This window comes from Lissotriton vulgaris, chromosome 7, assembly GCF_964263255.1.
Source record: "Lissotriton vulgaris chromosome 7, aLisVul1.2, whole genome shotgun sequence".
NCBI classification, from domain to species: domain Eukaryota; kingdom Metazoa; phylum Chordata; class Amphibia; order Caudata; family Salamandridae; genus Lissotriton; species Lissotriton vulgaris.
This window is the reverse complement of record NC_141695.1, coordinates 1,593,015,364-1,593,036,340: the sequence shown is the minus strand read 5'-3', so window position 1 is coordinate 1,593,036,340 and position 20,977 is coordinate 1,593,015,364. Positions and strand designations below refer to the sequence as shown.

At 42.9% G+C, this 20,977-nt stretch overlaps 1 protein-coding gene across 1 annotated transcript in view; it reads left to right on the top strand.

Annotated features, from left to right (window-relative positions):
• Positions 1 to 4,813, top strand: part of BMP7 (bone morphogenetic protein 7) — a 290,263-nt gene extending 285,450 nt beyond the window's left edge. The window contains exons 6-7 of the mRNA XM_086932499.1: positions 1,391 to 1,501; positions 4,493 to 4,813. Of these exons, the coding sequence (XP_086788625.1) occupies positions 1,391 to 1,501; positions 4,493 to 4,642 (261 nt within the window). The 3' untranslated portion in view covers positions 4,643 to 4,813. The remainder of the gene's footprint in view (positions 1 to 1,390; positions 1,502 to 4,492) is intronic.
• The last annotated feature ends 16,164 nt before the right edge of the window (positions 4,814 to 20,977 follow it).

Genomic DNA, 20,977 nt, shown 5'->3' with positions numbered 1-20,977 from the left:
GGTTTCCCCCTTTTCCTAGTTACGAAATTTGGAATGCATTATATTTGACCCCTTGCTACTCTTGGTTGGTTACACTGTATATAGGGATAGTAGCATTGTAGGGTCAGTAAACTGTCCCTAGGACCCTCTCCCCTCCGTTTCGTTAATGGTTCTTCATACCACCTTTATTTGGCTAAAGCAAAATTGCACTTTTCATCTATTAGAGTTCATCTTGCAGCAATCACGGCCTATCGAAAATGCCCTTCAGAAATATCCTTTTTAAAAATGGCTGTAGTCCGGATTTTCCTAGAGGGTGTTAAGAAAATCTACCCTTCTCTCAGAAGGTCTTCTCCTTGGGAATTAAATATGGTCATTTCTCGACTATTGGGGCATCCCTTCAAACATTTTAATAAAGCCTTCCTTCAACATCTTTCTTGAAAGGCTTTCTTCTTGGTCTCTATAACCTCTGCATGTAGAGTTAGTGAAATACAAGTCCTGTGCTACCACAAACCTTACACAGTATTTCATAGTAATATGGTAGAGATGAGGACACATCCTAAAGTAGTGTCAGATTTTCATGTCAATCAGACTTACCTCTCTACCAGAATTTTTTTTAAATACCTCTTGTCGTTCACAAATTTCTCCATACATTCAAAGTAAGGAGGGTTTTGAGATTTTATTTAGAAAAAACAAAGTCTTTGAGAAAGTCAAAGCAACTTTTTATAAACTATGATCCTTTAAGTACAGAATTCGCCACTTCAAAGCAATCCTTGCCTAGATGGATTGTCTCCTGATTAATCCTATTTTATGGAATTCTGTTATGTAGGGTATTCATCAGATAAGAGTGTTACCGTAGGTACGTACCTTATTCATCTCAGCAGTCTCAAGTTATCATAAGATATCACCTAGCTAAATAACTAAATATTGTTTATATACTGCCCCAGTGCGTTGCAGTTTAGTTGTTGAAAGCGCTGTGTACTTTGCGCTCTTCTTAATTTAGTGTTTTTAATTTAGTGGACCGATTAACTAGGCTCATGTAGATTTCTTATTGGAGTACAGTTTATTAAGCTAAATTATATATTAATTGGGTCGAGCTTTTATTAACTCTGTGGGCTGCTCTTGTTTATTTTTTTTCGACCCTGATCCTGTGTAACAACCCTTTTCTTTTCCTACGCTTTACTGCGTTTGGCATGCCATGTTTTTCTCTTGACACAAGCAAGTGCAGTCTGCTGTTCTGTTTTGTCTGCAGATGTGGAATGCATTGGCTTTATGATTGATGTTGTTTAGTACCATGGTGTTGGTATTGGCTTTGTGCCATGGAGCTACAGTATCTTACTGGTAACCGTCTAGATATTTCTATCTAAGCAGCACATACCATGTTCATGCTTTATTAATTTCACTTCTCATACAGGACTGGATAATTGCCCCAGAAGGTTATCCGGCATACTACTGCGATGGAGAGTGTTCCTTCCCGCTGAATTCCTACATGAATGCTACAAACCATGCAATTGTTCAGACACTGGTAGGTTACTTCTGTCTGCCTGTGTGCTTAAGTAACTCTTCTGGGTGACATCCTCACATATGCAATTACCTTGGTTTCTCTGTGGATGCAGGCTTTAAAAGATGTTTATGTGGCTTTTGCCAGAAGTAGGGATGTTTCCTAAATATTTAAATGAATGTTGATGCTTCTTTGTTATCACAGCTGGCAACCCATGACAGATGAGGATAATCAGTAGCTGTAGCGCAGACCTTTATTTAAATGATGTGTGTTATAGTTGTGCTAAATCTACACATCTACTTTAATACCATAATTTAAGGAAACGTAATAAGTACGGTCAAATTATCTTTTTTTATAGGGAATTACTGAGCGCGTGTATTTTAAGCTTGTTGATGCCTTTCGGAGGGAAGAGCGCTAAATCAGAGTTGATCATTCCCAATCCGGGGAAAGTATGGGATTCTGGGATAGGGACTAAACAGATCCTGAGACAGTGGAAACACTGGCTCTGGGACAACGTAACACAGACACTTGACCGAGAAATACATACTGATTTTTGGAATGCATCAATAATTACACCAGGAGGCATGGACACCAGGGCTGTGTTCCATTGGGCCTATGCTGGCCTATGCTGGCATAGGTGCATGGTGCCACATACTTGCTGGAGCATGGAACCCCTGACCACTGACTTTCAAATCTGTGATGGGGATACAAGGGCAATGATCAGTAACCCATCAGCACAGTGACAGCGGGACCAGGGACACTGTTGGAGGACCCTTGAACATAGTGATTGGGGATAGTGACTTCTACCACACGGAGCTGAAGGCAGAGTGTACAGGACAGCGAACGAATATTGGGGCTGGGAAAACTCAGGGACTGAGTTATGGGCACTTGACACAGGGAAATAGGGATACTGGGCAGGAAACAGGCACTGGAACTGGGAAATTGTGACACTGCAAAGGGAAATTACAACTAGGCACAGGAATGCAGAGAAACAAGGACACGGCCATAGAAACCGGATTAGTAAATCACTGACTCTGGGGCATCAAAAGACTGACAGTGGGCCACGAAAATACTATCACTTCGGGTGAGAGAGGCTGGAGAAAGGAGACTGTTTCCCACTAATCTGATTTAGGACATCTGGAAACCCTCTCCCAATGAAGAAACACATTGTCCAGCCAACTTTTGGCTATGACGATACCAAGTAACATACAACTTTAGACTGTAAGTCTGCTGTTTTCTTCATATGCCAAACTTGCTTCCAAAACCACTGGCCAAAAAAGTCTGAAGATGTAGGCAATTGTAGGTTTTGGGTTCACATAATTTTGAGTTATTGAGGCACATCAACAGGCAGCCCCCACAATTTTTTCTTTCAATCAAAGCAAGACACAACTCGGGCCCCAATCATTTGAAGGGTGAGTTATATCCAGCATGCGGGTCTATAATAGGGACAAGCTACAAAACCATTGCAAAGGGGTCAGAAACTTTTTTTCTTCCATAGCATAAATGGATAAAAATAAGGATAACAAACGCCAGTAGGTCTTGATTGCATTTTCACTTACAAAGACAGACCTTTCGGCTTTGTTAATACTGCTAAGCATGATAAATCTAATCGGTGGACTGTCAGTTGAATTTGATTTCTAGGGAAGCCGAAGGTCCTGAAATGGTAGCCATTCGAGGAATTTGGTGCCCCTAGCATTACGTTTTTTTCTGTAAGGTGAACAAATAGGTCTTGCAGTGAACAACAATACCACTACTGCTTTTTGTGAACCATGAATGAATCAAAAAATAATTGAACGTGTTGAAAAAACCAAGCACTCGTAATGTAGTTCCTCAAGAGTTGCAATGCAATCACTTCCTATGAGGAGGAAGGATTCATCAACAGCCAAACCCATGATGTCTCGGTTGATTCAAGATGTGATTAATGCTGACCCAAAACAGTGATTTAAGGGATCTGACACAATCAAAGCAAGTGTTCCAGAATTCTGATCGAAAGCCAACTCAAAGTATATTATGAGAAGTAGGTTCCACAGGTAGCTGAGTTATTAGCCCAGACCTTTAAAGGAAAGCGATTTTCTAATGAAGCTTAAACAGCTCTGTACATGTGCTCAGGTGAGTGTTTTGTTTTATTGTAGACTAGCAGCCCGTCCCGACCTTGTCCGGGAGGAACAGGCTTCCCCGACCCCCGCCCGCCCCGACATTGTCCAGCAGCCCGGGCCCCCGCCCGGCCCCTCCCCTGCCTGCCCCGACCCCAGCCTGCCCTGACATGGGTCCCCTTACCTCAGCCGCCGCTCCTCCCATCTGTCCGCTGTTCGTTCCGCCGCTGGCCTGTCCGCTGCTCCTCACGTCCCCGCTCTATGTCCTCCGCTCCCTTACCTCAGCCGCCACTCCTCCAGCCTGTCCGCTGCTCCTCACGTCACCGCTCCTCCCCCGCGCCATGTCCGCCGCTCCTCGTCGCGCTCCTGGGCGCCGCTCCTCCCCGCGCTCCTGACGTAAGCACGCATGTCGTGGCCGGCGCTACTTCGGAGGGACTACTTTTTTTTTTTTACTGTCAATTTTTTTAATAACAGTTTTTAATTAAATGTATATAGCCTATAACCATCTACACATCCTGACGATTCCAACGGTGTATCGGGTGTGTGGATTGGCCCTGTGGTTCCCGAGTTTACCCGCCTCAAAGGCTGAAAGGTCTTCCTTTATTATAGTAGTATAGATGACTGCATAGGGTAGAGTGTAGAATGCTAGATTGGCCAGGAGGCAATAAAATCCTTTGAGTTTCCAGAGATGTCAAATAGAAGAAATTATGTACCCATCATCTTCACATTGCTTTTACTTTGATTGAATGTTTGATTGAATTCAGCCATTACTTGTCTTATCCAGCACCATCGCTTCTGTATTTAGATTAACAAGAGTTTTCTTATGTCTACTAGGGTGGTTTTGGTACTTGCTAGACCATGCGTGTTCTGTAGATGGTTTTGCCTGAAAATTACTGAACCTGGTTGCATTTTTGTTTTTCAGGTTCATTTCATCAATCCCGAATCGGCTCCGAAAGCGTGCTGTGCCCCAACACAACTAAACCCTATATCGGTCCTGTATTTTGACGACAGCTCCAATGTTATCCTGAAGAAATACCGAAATATGGTGGTCCGATCCTGTGGCTGCCATTAGAGAACTTAAAACATGACTACAATGCGATGCTTTTAGACGGGAAGGATCTTTTTAACATGGATTGTGCTAAAGAAAGATTTATGCATCCTTCATCAGATTTATAAAATTCTATTTTTCAAACTCCCCAGGACGCTATTTTAAAAATAAAAGAAAAGAAAAATTGAAGATGTCTGGATCGCAGATGCGTTTTTTCAAACCATTACATTATCGCATCATTCACGTACATTATATTTACCACTTACTGAGGTGGAATAATGCCTTTTTATTTAAGTTAATATGAACTAATATTGAAGTTACATAGTATTTAGGGGGCCATAACAAGTCGAAAATTTGGAATGCATTTTTTTGCCCTCTGGCTATCAGTGTTGCACAATTGTTTAAATATGCTGAATTCGTTTCCGTTATTGTCCGAAAGCAATCAATGGAAACCACCTAAACTTGACGGAATGTTTCATAAAGTACTGCGTTTTTTTTGTAACCTCGGCCTCAAAAGCAGGAGTTCAGGGTGGACTAATAGGATATTGCCTTTGTGTCTAATGATGGATAGTAGGTGTGGTTTTAATGGCTTGGATGCTGCAAGCGCAACTATAGGCAAGAGATATGTACTGAGTCTGAGTTTTGGTATTTTTTGGGGAAAATATCCAATATATCTATGATATTTGTTTTTCAGAGGCTTGTAAGGGTGTGTGGTTTGACTTTAAATCTTCTGCAAGAAAAAAAATGCAATTGTCCTCAGAGAGAGAGAGCGCCCTCAGTATGGTACAAGACCAGCCTTCAGGGTGATGGCAGTACACGCCTTCTTTTACAATCTTTGATTAAGTCGTGTCACGCTTTTGAGCACCAGCACCCAGGGTGCACCATCACAAACACAGTGGACCGAAAGGAGCCTCCCACTGGAATGAGACTGGCCAACGCAAGAAAGGGGACTCCCATGAGCACCGTCCACAGTCAAGCTTGAGAGATAAATGTATTCATGCACAGTAGGTTTCACTATGAAGTGGTGAGGTTCTGTTTGATGCAGGGGTAGCAGTAACATTTTTCTTACAGTAATGTCTACATTTCTTGGAATGTCTGTGGTACTACGGCAGTGAGACCACTCATCTTTCAACAGTTGGTGTGAACCAGTGAATGTTACACTCTTAATTGTTTAGAGTTTAAACTTTGGTGCAAGATGACTTTTACATCATGGAAGTTGACAAAGGTAATACTTTTGGGTGCGTCATGTTTTTCAGCGAGAAATGTTTAGAAAGCTCCCCGCACAGTTCCAGCAAAGGGACCCTACCCTGCTGGGGTAAGAGCAAAGGAGGTTACAGCAAGACAGTTAGTTTCATGCTCAACACCAACATCAACACCACCACTCACGACAATGTCCTCCTTCTCCCGGCTCGTTTCACCAACTTCCTGATGACCGCACCATCAGTCCAAACTGGAATGTGGAGTGCACAGAGGGCAGTCCAGTGAGAGCTCCTATAAACACAACACATCCTCCATCTTTGTATATAAACAATAAATTATGCACAAATAATAAAGAGTAACAGAGAGTAAAACCATACTGTAAAATACAAGACAAGTACAAGTGTTGAACAAGAGATGCAAACAAGACACTTTGCAAATGGTAAGGACAACACAATACAATATAGGACTAAACACCATAATCCGGCATCATAGTGGTTTCTTTATAATCTTCTTTCCTTCTGCAGTTACCTCTTCATTATTCTCCAAAATAGAGTACACATCATCCCAAGTGGAACTTTCAGTAGGTCTTTTCTCTCAATTCAGGCATCAGAATCCTTATGTCCCTCGCTGTCCTCACATTGAGAACCTGTGTCACTTTCAAAATCATGGACAACATTGGTAGGTATTTTAAAATATATATTGTGTTCTCCTTGAAGAACAGCAATACATTTAAGATTCCAAACCTTTTCGTCATTCTAACAGCATTTTATCCACATCTTCATATGGTCCTAAAATAGACTTTCCTGTTTTTTTTTACTCTCCAAGGCTCCCTAAACTTAACTGACATTCCTACCTTGATATTTGCTCCCCCGGATCTGAACAAGGTGTTCTGGCCCTTGGGTAGACTGTGATTTTCCCGACAATTCAGTGCAATACAAACTGAGGGAAGAGTTGGCCAGTTCAGAGGTGTCTGCATGGGTTAGCCCCAAGTATTTATGCCTTTTCTTTTCACTGGTCAGGTGACGAGTTTTGTGGCCTTGCTAAAAAACCGCTTTCTGTAAGACTACAGTGGAAGAGCCTTCCAGAAAACCACATTGGGTAAACAGCCCTGCCAAGTACCACGCATCAGGTGTTAGACTAACGCATTTTTGTGGTGATCTGCATCCCCTCACTGAAATGCATAGTCCAGCATAATTGGCGTCGCGCTTGCCCGAGCTGTCAAGCGCTAGCGCTGCTATGCGGACTGAAACTATTAAATTGGCGTGGCAGCGCGACCTGGCGAGCTCACTGCTCCCTGCAGGCTTGGGGTCTGGCTGGCTGAGCTGCTAACTTGCTACAATGTATCAATTTAGGAAGGTCGGGATTACAGTGGTACGTCTGACTCCGATGTCAGTAGAGTCAGTGCCTAATGGGGACAGCAGCCGACCCGATTCAGGTTGTGAGTGACACAGTGATAGGCACAGGACCATGGACCCCAAGTTCTGCTGCCGCCTGCGGTGGATTGAACAGGTAGCGGCTGTTTTTAAAGTAAGGTAATGGGACTGCAGTGCTGTGCAGCAGCAATGGCACTGCTCGCACCACGGTGCGGTAATTTAAATTCAAGATCCCTCGCAGGACCGCCAGACCCGACCCCACATGGAGCCCAGAGCCAGGCTGCTGCTGATCCTGAATGCCACAGGTGGCACGTTTGCCCTGGGAGCCGTTAGTTGAAGCTAGGAGGACTCTGAGACAGGTGGCCCTATGTAGTCTGGTCAGTGTCACAATGTTTTCCCGAGCCGTGACACTATGTACTTGAAATTAGACTGTGCACCCTGGCTCATTCTGCCACATGGCTGTGTGTGTGCCTCAACCGCTTGCCCCAAATCAATACCCGCTGTGGCTGCTGTCAAGTGCATGAGCTAGTGTGTCGACTCATTACTGAGGCAGCTCATCTGGGCCACTGGCTGCAGAGCTGGGCTGCATGTAGCGGCGTATGGACCCAGGCGGACACTTAGCACCCTGGCTGCCGGCTGTGAGGGGCAGTTTTGAGTTTTCTCACTATATAGTAGTGTAGAGGGTTAGCTTGCTTGCACCTAGAATGTGTACCTTGACATCACAGAACTGTATTTTATGTAGATAGCTCAGTGGGTAATTGCTTTTGCCACAGAGATTCTTTTGTTACTTGCGGAGGGGCTAATGTGCTTACACTTATGGGTGTAAAAGCTCCTGCTGGAGAGTTACTTGCCTATTAGCAGTTTTGACTCGCCATAAAGTAGTGCGGAGGGTTCAAATGCATGCTGCAAAGATCAGTTGCTTTGCACCAGTTTCAATATCTTTTTAGAGTTTCTTGTTGCTCAAATGGGTGTGATTTCTGATATTTGTATCTTTACATTGTCTTCATTACTTAATTGTGTTTGTGATTAAGTGTCACTCCTAGTCATTGAAATGTCACTCATAATTACACTGAAATTATGAAAATGTCACCCATAGCAATCTGAAACCTTGGCAGCAATGGATAAAATGCATACATTTCACCCTAAACCACTGTGCAGGAAGCAGAAACTCGAAAAGGGTGCGTTGCAGATTGTGATATTATTTCACCTTTCAAATTCAAACCAGATGGAGGAGGAGGAAGAGCATTTAAAAATACCTTAAATTCGTCGTCGGTGAAGAAGTGTCGAGACTGCAGCATGTTGATCAAAGCAGAAAGACTTTGAAGACGGCCGGCCTGCTTGTAAACAGAGGAAAGGCATCTTAGAAATGTGCTCTCACAATCCACCTATCCTGCACTGAAGAGCAGTTGGGGTGGCCTCCACCCTTCAGATGCCTGTGAGCAGAAAACGTCCAGCACGGTAACCAGAATGCCTTTTAAGTGGGCGCCCCAAAAAAGTCCAGAATTCAGCCTGGCAGGGGCTCATCTGCCGTTCTTCTGCAATTGTTGCCTAACAGTGTACTGTAATTGTAGTATCGGGTGCAGAGGAAACCCTGCACCTTGATTGTGTGGATGGCAGTTGGAGGCTAAATAAGAGTGGGTCAGGCAAATGAGGATACAAAAAAAAAAAAAAAAAAAAAAATGTACTGTAATATATCACTCATTTTTTTTGTTCTCGCTGGTGAGCTTTATTTTAGCCATAATAACAATAAAATGCTCCCTGTGTGTTTTTGTGTGCGAGGGGTTGTAACTCCACAGTTGCAACAACACACAATTAAAAAAAGCTTCATATCTCGAATCCCATGGGACTGCAGGGTCTGTAATAATTTATAAACTCGTAAAATATGCTTCATATGTTTTCTACAATATCCGGTCAAGTCGTAGTTGGCAACCCACAAAGCAAAATCCCACAGAAGTGCTACTGGAGACGAAAAGCTGGGTTCCAAGATGCCCCCGATGGAATGCCAAGCCCCACAACAGGGAGCAGGAAGCGGTTATATTTCACTGGTTTTCCTGTTTTATTGGGTGTGAAAGTGTGCAACAGCGTTGACCTTTCGTGGTATTGAGGCATGGGTCACATTTCTTTAGGATCACTTTTACTGGGTAGTTTTCCTAAACCATGTTTCAGCCCGCTACATTAGATTTAATATGCAGACATACGTGTACTTTTGGTTTAATTCAGCGTTCTCTCATTTATAAAGTATGCTTTGCGGTGGTTTGGTGTTGCAGTGCTTGCAATTTTTCACATCTCTTTCGGAACCCAAAAAAACCCTTTATTTAATTGTTAAAAGTATACATCCGACCAGGGTCAAGACTGATGTCCATACAGATTGGTCCAAACTGAGGTGGCATACAGGTAGATTCATCAAAGACCCTTTTTGCGAGTCTGTAATAGCGATTCATAAGGAATCGCTATTACAGACTCGCAAAACGGGATTCATGTAGGAATCGCAAAATAAATTGCGATTCCTACACATTCCTTATTTGTGATTAGCAAATTGCTAATCGCAAATAAGGAATACTCCCCATTCATTCCTATGGGCCTAAAGGCCCATAGGAATGAATGGGGAGTATTCCTTATTTGCGATTAGCAATTAGCTAATCGCAAATAAGATAGCGATTTCAAGGGTGCCAGGGGTGTCCAAAGGACACCCTGTAGCACCCCTGAAATGCAAATTTAAACAGGTGTTGCACACACACATGTCCAAAGGACATGTGTGTGTGTGTAACATGCAACAGAAAAAAATGCATTAAAGTGCTTTTTACAATTTTTTCGCTATTTACCACGAAGTCAGAGTTCGTGGTAAATAGCGACCAAATATTGCGAATTCGCAATTTCCAATTGGTTAATGAATTGCATTTAAGGAATCTCTAATAGAGATTCCTTAAATCCAATTCCTCGCAAATATGCAATTTCGCTAATAGCGATTTTTGCATTTGGGATGATGAATCCCAAATGCAAAAATCGCACTCGCAAAGGGCCAGATTCTCAGAATCTGGCCCTTTGCGAGCGCAATATAGCTTCATGAATCGGGCTGAATGTGTGCAAAATAACGATGGATTGGGATGCGTCCCTGAGAAATTACCAGTGGCTGAATTTAAGTCCAGCATTCCATCCATCCCTTTTTAATACTTTATTTAATTGTTGTCAAGGTGTTGCATTTTACCTTAATATCTGAAAGCCTTCTGGTTTTTGGAAGTTATATTGGATCAGTTTAAAGGGCACATATCTCTGCTTTAATTGATGATTACTCCACAGCAACAACCTTTTGGGTCTGAGTGAAATGCAGAACTTGGGTGTAGAATGTCGATTGGACCTTATTTTCCCAGACCAGATCGTGCTAACACCCCGTGGACCTTGAGGGGATGGTTCCTAAATGATAGGGTTCTAGAAGCTTTACGATAACTGAAAGGCATGACTGAAGGTATGACCGAGGATGTTCCCAAGTCTGGAGATCCTCAAGACAGAATGGCAGCCTGCATCGAAGAGACTGTACAGATCGGAGAGCTAACTAGCGTACCAAATAGTTCCATCAACCAAGGGATCGATGACCGTCCACAAGTGTTTGAATTACCTGCTACAACCAGGGATGCCATCCCTTTGCTAGTAAGAGCTTATGGTAAAGAGTTGAAGTAGGCATCAAACTGGTGCAAAGCCACACTCTGCCCTGTTCTCTATTACAAAAGTTTAAGAGCATTTTGTTGTGTTCCTATTTTAAAAGATCGTGGTAGTTCAATTTCTACATGCTCAGTAGATGTTTCAGTTATGGAACAGTTCAAAGTGGTCAACAACTGGTACCCTTTATTGCAGGAATGCAGTGTGCAATTGAAAAGGTGCTGGATCAGTAGCCTTTCTGCTACAAAGTCACACCACTTGGGGAAGCTGCGTTTCTGAACAAGGCCAGCTATATTCTAATTTAAGATTTTGAAGAAGGTAAATAGATTTCCAGGGTCACCCAATCAGGGATGCCCTACTGGCTGCTACTAGTTGAAGGGTTATGATTCTGTCAGACGAGTTATAATTGGACATGTCTGAAATACTAGTGAGGGCTGAGTGTGGCAAGAAGGCAGTGTTAGGACCTCTGAAAGTTGCCCTTGTGCATCCAATAGGGGGCAGCAAGGGGAACTGCCAAGCAGGGAATGAACAATCCAGTTACCTTGTAAGTTCTATGTTCTTTTATCGTTCTTGTTATCTCGTGTTGGTTCAGCCTGATGTGGAACTTTGGGCTAATAACAGGCAGATTGGAATCGGAGCCTCTTAAAATTATAAAACGACTGCTTAAAAGGCCTACTGTTGCTGGAATTAAGATGGTCATGTCTCAATGATTAATTTAAATAAAGAAGAAACACTTCCTGAGAGATGCTTTGTTGACCTCAATACTGAGGTTGATTAAGTTCCCTTAGGTTCTATCTACATCGTGCCCCAGTTGACCAACACATTCTAGTATTCTTTTATTGCCTGCTTCAGGGCATGTAATAAATTTGACACGAGTCATCATTCGTTGTTACATACTTTTCGACCTGTCTTTTTTACCCATTTGTAAACATTTTTGAAACTTCTCCTGGCGTTGCTTTTGACCCCCTGTGCCACGTTACCAGCCAATGTTGGCGACTGCCTCAGTTGAGCCCATAAGGCTCAAAGGATTATTATTTTTATTGATCTTTTCATTCTTTGTTTTTTTTTAAAGAATATGAGAATTTATGAATGTATAAAATGTGTTTTTAAGATTGTTTAACTTTTTGATGTGTAAATTTTGAAAGTGTAAATCTGTGTACAAACTGTGCAGGAGTCTATTATATATATATATACTTCAATTGTTTTTATTGTTTGTAAAACGGAATAAGAATAATAAAAAATTTCTAAATAAATGTTTCAAATCGATCACAGATTTATATGTATGCTCTTCCTTGTGGCTTTAGGACTTTTTTAGTTTTCTAGTCTGATATTAAGTACGTTGTTCGCATGTTTTTTCGATATTGATTATGATTAGTTTTGGAATGTTTAATAGATTTTGTTCTTTCATTGGGTTCCACTTCTACTCATTTTTCACGTGTAAATCTAGGTTTTAATTGAAAAGGGAATCTCCTGTTGTTAATAGATGACTGACCCACACCATGTCTGCGTCTGGTGCCTCGAGCGTGACCACGACACCAAGAGCTGTGTAGAATTGTCACACCATGCCCCCCAAGGCTTTGAGGGAGTGCTGCCTCAAGCTCCTTGCTGCTCGACATGCAACGCCGTGACAGTGTCCATCCTGGTCAAAAGGAAGGTTCCGGGATCGGTTCCAGAGCAACTCTAAACGCTCATCATTGCACTCTGTCGTCCAGGCATTCGGGAAAGTCCCACAAATGCAAAAAGAACAAGAAGTTGAACAGGTCTTCTACTTCACCACGTCTGTCGACATCATCAGATAAGTTGAGGGAGTGTCGGCATTTGAGGCCTGACTTTGTGGTTGAGCCTGCACCTGGGCTGTCTCCATGCCTCCCCGAGTTTCCAGGAACTGAAGCGACCCCCCCACCGAACTGAGAATTTTATAAGGTCATGCACCTCTATCTGGGCAGCTTTACCCCGTTGGGGGGCCTTCAGGCCCCAGCGGCTTGGAAAGAGCTCGTACAGGTCTTCTGCTGGCAGGTTCACCCCATGGACCGATCTGTATTGGTTCCAATTGAACCACCTCAACCTTCCCTGGACCCATTGCCAATGTCCCCAGCACTGACGTTCCCATGGTCACCCCTGACTCCAAGGTGTCCTTGGACACCGGCTGGAGGCATTTCATCCAGGCCGGAGCCCATGACCTATTCCTATGGGCTAGGACTTGGGGATGACGGGGAGGGGCCACTGGACCCTGATAAATACCAGCCCCTAGATGTCGCCAAGAACACCTGCTGTGAGTATTAGGAGAATTCCAGTTCACTGTGCACCTCGCCAGATGATGATTTGGTCTCTCCTTCTACCGTGGCTATAGAGGAGGGAGCCTCATTTGCTGTTCTGGTTAGGAGGGCAGCTGAGGTCTTAGACCTTCAGCTGCCCTCCGTGGCTGTCAAGACTAACATCTTGACGTAGGTACTTCAGCCCAGAGTCACCCCTTCCCAACCGCTGCTTCCATTTATTGAAGCCCTCACAGATGTCCTACACTGGGCCTAGTCCAAGCCCTGCACAGGGGCTTCTGTTAAAAGGGCAATTGCCCATCAACATCATCCCACCCCAGGTGACTCAATCTTCGTAGCCCAGCACCCCACCCCAGAGACTTGATGGTCCAAGTTTCCACTTCCAGGGTAAATCCTGGTGCATCCTCTATCACCCCACCGGACCGAGAATCGGAGAGGCTAGATACCTTTGGAAAGAAGAAGTTTTCTTCCGCCAGCCTGGCCCTAAGATTGGTGTACACCACATGCCATTTGGGCTGATACTCCTATTTGATCTGGGACTCAGTTGCACGGGTGCTGCCTATGGTCTGGGATGAGGCCCAAGTCATACCCTCCCAAGCTATTGCTGACGGGAGGGATGCAGCTAAGTTCACCATATACGTTGTGGGCTGGATATACGACTGACTCAGTAGGAGGAGTGGTTTCATCCTCTGTGGCCCTTAGGCATCACCCTGGTTGAGAACCACTAGCTTTTCCAGGGATGTCCAGGCTTCGCTCATGGACATGCTCTTTGATGGCTTCCAACTCTTCGGAGACAAGACAGACTCAGCGGTAGAGCACATCAAGGACAGCAGAGCCAAGGTCCCTCGCTAACCCCAGTCTGCCTTTCACTCCTTTTGTGGCCATGGAAAGGGCTTCTAGCTGCATCTCCCCTCCCCCCGACCACCAAGCTTCCCAGCCATTGCATGGCTGAGTACTCTGTACCCACAGACTTCATGGATAAGGTAGCCAGAGGTCGGGACAGTCCTCCACCCCCAGATAGCTGCAGCCTCCAAGTCTCTTTGTTTGCCCTCTGACCATCATGGGCATCAAGTGGGAGGCATGTTAGGCCATCATCTGCACCACTGGAGGTTGATAACATCCAATAGTTGGGTTCTCCAGTTTGTTTGAAAGGGCTACTCCCTCCTCTTCGTTATTACACCTTCACCCATGTCGCCCACTTACAACAGGCTGAAGGAGGACCATATTTCCTTACTCCACCAGGAAGCGGTGGTTGTCTTGGTCAAGGGACCCATAGAGAGGTTTCTGGCATTGGAAGTGGGTCACAGTTGCTATTGCCACTATTTTTTGGTGCCCAAGAAGGACAGAGGCCTTTGTCCCATCCTGGACCTGCACCCTCAACTCCTGTCTTCCCTGGAGCTTGGAGACTAGATGGTAGCTTTGGACTTGCAGGACGCATACTTCCACATCCCGTCCTTGCCTACTTTTCGTTCACCATGCTCCCCTTTGGTCTTGCACGCGCCCCTCTGGTTTTCATCAAGGTGATGTGGTTGTTGCAGTTCATTTGTGGAGATCAGGGGTGCCAGTCTTCCCATTTTTACGATAACAGGCTTTTGAAGGCAGGCTTGCCCCAGGTGGTCATCTCCTAACTACAGATTATAGCACACTTCCTGCTCTTGCTGGGGTTCATTATCAATGTGCCCAAATCACACCAGACCCCTTCTCAGATGCTCCCTTTCATCTGAGCTGTTCTGGACACAGTAGCAGTTTCAGGCTTATCCTTCCGAATGGCGAGTTCAGGATATTCAAGCCCGTGACCGATATTTCTGCCTCTATCCTAGATTTTGGTGAGGCTTACTCTGGGGCTGCCGGGCCTCATGGCCTCCTGCTTGTGCCTCATGCCCACTGGCATATGCATGCTCTGCATGGGGACTTGAAGTTCCAGTGGGCACAGCAACAGGGTCCAGATCTTGGAGAGCACTGAAAAAGATCTGCAGTGATGGTTAGTGAACAAGCCATGATCGGTGGAGACAGGAGGGCCTTATTCATCCTGAATTGAAGCAAGGGTGTGTGACTAGGAGTAATGCAAGTACCAGTAAACAACTGAAGCATTGTCAGCTCAGAAAATGGCATGATAACCAAAACTCTGGACTCTTCATTTTTGCCATTTCTCGATCCGCAGAAAAGTTTGAAACTTTCTCTATTTTCGACAACCTATCCGAACAGTTTTCCAAAACTATTGTTCATTGCCCAACTTTCAGACTAAAAAAACGCTACTGATTTGACAAGGACAATAACGGGCAAAGGAACCATTACCCATGGCCTTCGAAAGCCAAGATAGATGTGCAAATATAATCAGCAGAGCAAACTACAGGGACCTGCTGAAGAATGAAAAAAAAGTCATGGGAACTTTGCAAATGAGAGGATCTTAAGATGGCTGCCAACTTGAAGGACCAACAAACCATCTGGTATATTATCGCACAAAGCAGAACACATTATTCAGCAAAATCTGAAGCTCTCCTCTCAGAACTCGTCGGTCATACACATTTTATAACGTTGTATCTAGATTGTGCTCTACCACCACAGAGTGTGTGCCTGACCTTGGAGCTGTTGTAGAGTGGGGCCAGTAAGAAACAAGCCTTTCACATAAAATGATATAAACAAATAAGAGAGGCAATGCTCTGGATCCTGACCGAAATACAGCCGATGTGTTTAATTCGGACACCATTTTGTGGGGCTGTTACACTTCTTACAAATACTGCCATCTGGGCTTTCCGTCGAAATAGTTCCAATATTTAAGAAGGGCAACCAATGTAACTATCAACCTCTTAGCTTGCTTGATTATTTACAAACAATATTTTCCTCTGTATCATTTGTCAGGCTTGAGGCTTTGACGAATTCTAATTGGATTCAGTCTGTAAATCAGGCTTAATTTTGGAAAATGGTGGGCACTATCAACCAGACCTTTGGGCAGCATTTCATTCTTGAAAATGTTGTTCGATTGAATTGAGTTTCAATATATGTGGTGTTCATGAACCTTTGATCTGCTTTTAATAATGTCCCGAGGCACCAGTTAGGGAACTCTTTTTAGGAAATGCATATTAATCGTATTCTAGGCATGGTCATAACATAACACCCTTGTTATAATACATGAAATTTATGTTTCAAAGAGTTATCCTAAGTATTCCAAGTCACCAGGTATCCTAGTAAATCTGATGCAACATCATACTTCTGTCCTATGAATATTACAGACTGAGGCCTTTCGTAATTGACATATTTAACCATAAGAATTTGTGTAGGGGATCCCATATGTTGTTAGGTCTATCAGCTCTTGGAAATAGTTTAACATACAGTTCCAACTGTTCTTTGCGGTAGGTGAACGCAGCCAGCCATGTCTTATGGGTAAGGTCAACCCCCTTTCCACAGTGTCTTGAAACCTCCCTCTTTGCCATAAGTAATGATACTGCTGTAAATTTGTTATGTGTACTGGGAATTAATTTGATTCACCCAAGTAGTACAATTGGAGGTGTGTTGCTATTATCTGTATTGCTAATATCTGTATTGATCATCCGAGAGAGAGATTGCATTATCTCTTGCCACATTGATAAAATTTCAGCGTGATCCAAAACAGAAAAGAGACAGTCCAGATTGTGGACAAGGAGTACATTAATGCCGAGTATACAATCAAGAATCAACATTGAAATGTACCTGTCCAAATATGATTAAGTTGCTGCCGCCGCCCCACATGGGCCACTTCAGCAATAGAAATATTAGAAGATGATTGAGGACTAAAGTCTGATTTGTAAGCCAAAATTGTTTCCATAGTAGACAGCTGAACCATAAAACTTAGGTGCTGGGAAATTAGAATAGCAATATCTGACTAGTATTCTCTAAGATGCGGACAGCTAACAAACCTACGTACAATATCCCCTGCTAATAGCCCACACTTTGGGCAACTGCGCTTAGCGACCGGGTTATTTCCAGCCCACTTATTAATGTTCTCAGTCATATAATAGAAAGTACAAATAGCTTTAAAATGCTAAAGCTTTTCACCAGGGGTTCCCTAACTTTTGACTTATGGGGACCCCCACTTAATCATTACTGGACCCCGGGGACCTCCACTGAATCATTATTGGAATCCGGGGACCACCCACAAGTCAATATTGGAAGCTGTGGGACACCGGCCTAATCATTGTTGATGATTTAACCGGAAAACAATACACACAAAAAACAGAAAAAATCATTCATCAAACAAATACACAAATGGTGACACATTTTATTTAATTCACAACCATATAAATAAAAAATAAAATGTAATTTTAATAGAAAGGCTGGAGCTTTTCCAAATTCAATTGCGACCACTCATCATCTTTAATATATTCAGTTTATGGCACACTCACTGCTCCCACGAATAAATCTGAAGTTAGTAATTTATTTTTTAACCTTAACTCTCCAATTTATAGTACGTTTCAAATTGTTCAATTGTACATTTAGCTAATTTATTTATGTACACTTTATTAATATGTTAATATTATTTTATTTTCAAAGTAGTCTCAAATCTCCTAATGAGGCTTTGCGGACCCAGAGGGTTCCCCGGATCACAGTTTGGGAACCACTGTTTTACACTAACTGATCGAAGTATTCATTATTTCCAGAGTCCAAAATATCTTCAGCTTGAATAACCTGCACTAACTTAGAACTCTTATCGGATTAATTATCTAAATCATCCTGTCTACATCTATTCATGATTCTGTTTAACTCGCTAATAGACAATTTACTCTCCGTATTATAAAGATATGTCAAAAATATCTGATTCAGTAACTGCTATGGTATAATTAGAGTTAAGTACAAAATAGTCACAAATTTGTAAGCATTTAAAGAATAACAGGTGGGGTAAACCATAAAGCATTTGCAATGCAGCAAATGCGCGTAATCCATGATGGTCAAACAGCTGCCCAATGGTTTTAATTCCATAATCATACCACAGTCTAGCTATGGCATTGTCTAATAGAAGGGAAACGTGTGTTACCCCAAAGAGGTGTAAAATAATGAACCATAGGGACTTGAAACAGTAAGCAAGTCTAGTCAGGGGACATAGCCAATTGATATCCTAAAACATAAGTGTTAGGCCAATGATCTGTCAGTAAATTTCGAATACGTGTGGCAAATGCTGCCCAGTAGTAGGATTTAAAATATGGGAGCAACAGACCGGCACATTTGAATGGAAGTTTCATAAGGTGAATAGAATGCTTGGATCGCTTATACCCCCCAAGTAAAACTGCTAATTGCCCCATCCTGACATTTAATGAAGGAATTAGGAAGACAGAGGGGGATTGCCCTAAACAGGTACATGAATTTAGGGAGTACATTCATTTTAACTATATTGCAGTGCCCTATAATACTGATCAGGAGTCATTTCTAGTGCTGCATCTTAACAATACATGAAACAAATAGTTCATATTTTAGATGGACAATCCATTCTACCTTACCTGTAATCTGTTCCCCTAAATAAGTGGTCACCGGAACAATCCCCTCCACCTCTGTTGTGAAGTTGAGTATAGTTTGTGTTTTTGCTAAGTTCTACTTATACCCAGAAGTGGCCCAACATTTCCTGGCCTCAGATGCTAGAATTTGTTCTATAGCTTGAAGGGGATTCAAGGAAAATACAGCCACAATGTTAGTATATCCATTCCTTTTAACTTCTGCCCTTTAAGGTAACTAATTGAATCAGAGAATTCGTCCCCAGCTGTCTTAGAAAAGGTTCTTTCTACAAAGCAAACAGCAGTGGGATAACGGACATACCTGCCACCTGCCACGTCCGCCTAAATATACGACGTGGGGAGCAACAGTGTCCATCAAGCACTACCTTGGACATTGGTTTTTGATAGAGGCTTTTAACATGGTTTAATAAAAGTATTACCAAAATACTGCAATTACGGTATTTATATGACTAGTAGTGTCTCTGCCCGGGATAAAGCTGTGTTGTTGTGGAGAGACTAGCTGTTGTATGTTTGCAGCAAGACAGGAGGCTAAAATATTTGCAAATAATTTAGCGTCTGCAATTATTAAGAAAATGGGTCAGAAAACTCTCTCTCCTCCAGCGGATTCTCTTTCTTTAAATAAACAGCAATATTGGTGTAGTTCCAAGATGCTGATACCTCGCCACCCTGGTCAATACTGGAGATCACCAGTATAAATACAAGGAGCTAATCATTACACAAATGTCCTATACAATTCAACAGGTATAGCATTGTCACCAGACGCTTTTCCTGAAGGTATGGGCTTATGTATAACACACGTAAAGAAAGGGGGACAGGGAGCTAATTAGAAAATAGAGGTCCAGTACCAGTGCTCCCAAAGGGTCTCGTGGTAAACACTAGGGGGTAACTGTTCCTAATGGAGAAAAAAGCTGCCTATTTTGGTTGCTGTGCTAAAGAGTCTAGCATGTTGTCTCGAGGATGATATTACAATCTTAAATAAAAGTTTGCCCCAAGGTCACATCTAGTCATAACCTCATGCTTGTCTCACTTCAGCTATCTGAGCACTATAATCAATGGAATAGATGGACGCTTCCCAGGTCACTGTTACTGCATTCTGAATACAAAATTTGAATTATTAAACTCATTGCGAGTTTATAAACAAAAGTCTAGGCTCTGCTGCTCTGGGCTTGGTTTGAGATGCCATCAAGGCCTACATCTGAGGCAAGACAAGTCAGTATATTTTGGAACAAAATAAATCATGAGAGACAGAATTCGGCGGGCATATTTTGAATTACAGAACTTAATGCAGCAGCGTGCTCAAGCAATCTTGGTTGCTGATATAGGTGAGCGAGTTATCTACCAAGAATAAGCAAAATATCATAGCTCTGTGGATCCTGTTTATAGACAGAAAATTGCAGACATCTATAAGTATCATAAAGGGATTGAATAGGAGTATGGAGAGCAAATTGGGAGAGTTCTGTATACAAGGTGGCAGAAAGGAGTCATCGGAATATGATCAAGTGTATTAGGTACAAGGACGGGAAATGTCACTATGACCCGCAAACTATATTGGATGAAGTTTGGAGATTCCTATAAGGTATAATATGGTTTGACTATTGTCCCCCAGCAAAATGAGGTAGAGTATTACCTCCAGATGACAGGAATATATTGTTTGAGCCTGTCAACAATGCATAGCTTGGAGGAAGATATCACTCTGTTAGAAGTAGAGAAGGCCTATAGTATCTGTGTATAAGTCCATACCTGTGGTAATCACTAGGGGTAACTGTTCCTAATGGACAAAAAAGCAACCTATTTTGGTTGCTGTGCTAAAGAGTCTAGAGTGTTTTCTCAATTTTCTGTCGCGGTTGGATCTTGATGAAGGTGGGGAATTTCTCCTTTCAGATAATTGCCCTCACACACCCTTGCGGCGTTCATCGTCGGGTGTTTGCTTCTCGTGAGGGTGGCGCTGCTGTCCCCCACGGGCCCCACGAGAAGGCTCTTTGTCAGAGATCTTTTTAGTAGAGACGCCACAGTTGTGTGTGTGGGCCTATGAAGTGTGTGAGTGAATTAAAATTACTCCTCCGGTACCCAGAAACAGAGTTTTATTCAGGGGTTCGGGTGGTAAGATTAAAAACAAGGGATAAGGACAACCTCTTTGAAACAAATTTTATAGAGGAGTGAGTATTGTACTGCTGCTCTCTTATCTGTGAGTGCGTAAAAGTGAAAGTCAATCAGTGAGCTTGTATAAGTTTGATAACAGTGGCTTACTGTGGTTCTGAATTATTGATAGGAGGAACACTCCTCTGTTCAAACCCCCTTAGTTGTGGCATCGAGTTGGCATTATTATGACTGTCAGCAGCTGAACTTCCCAGTAAGAGTTTATCATTGGCACTGCTCTGC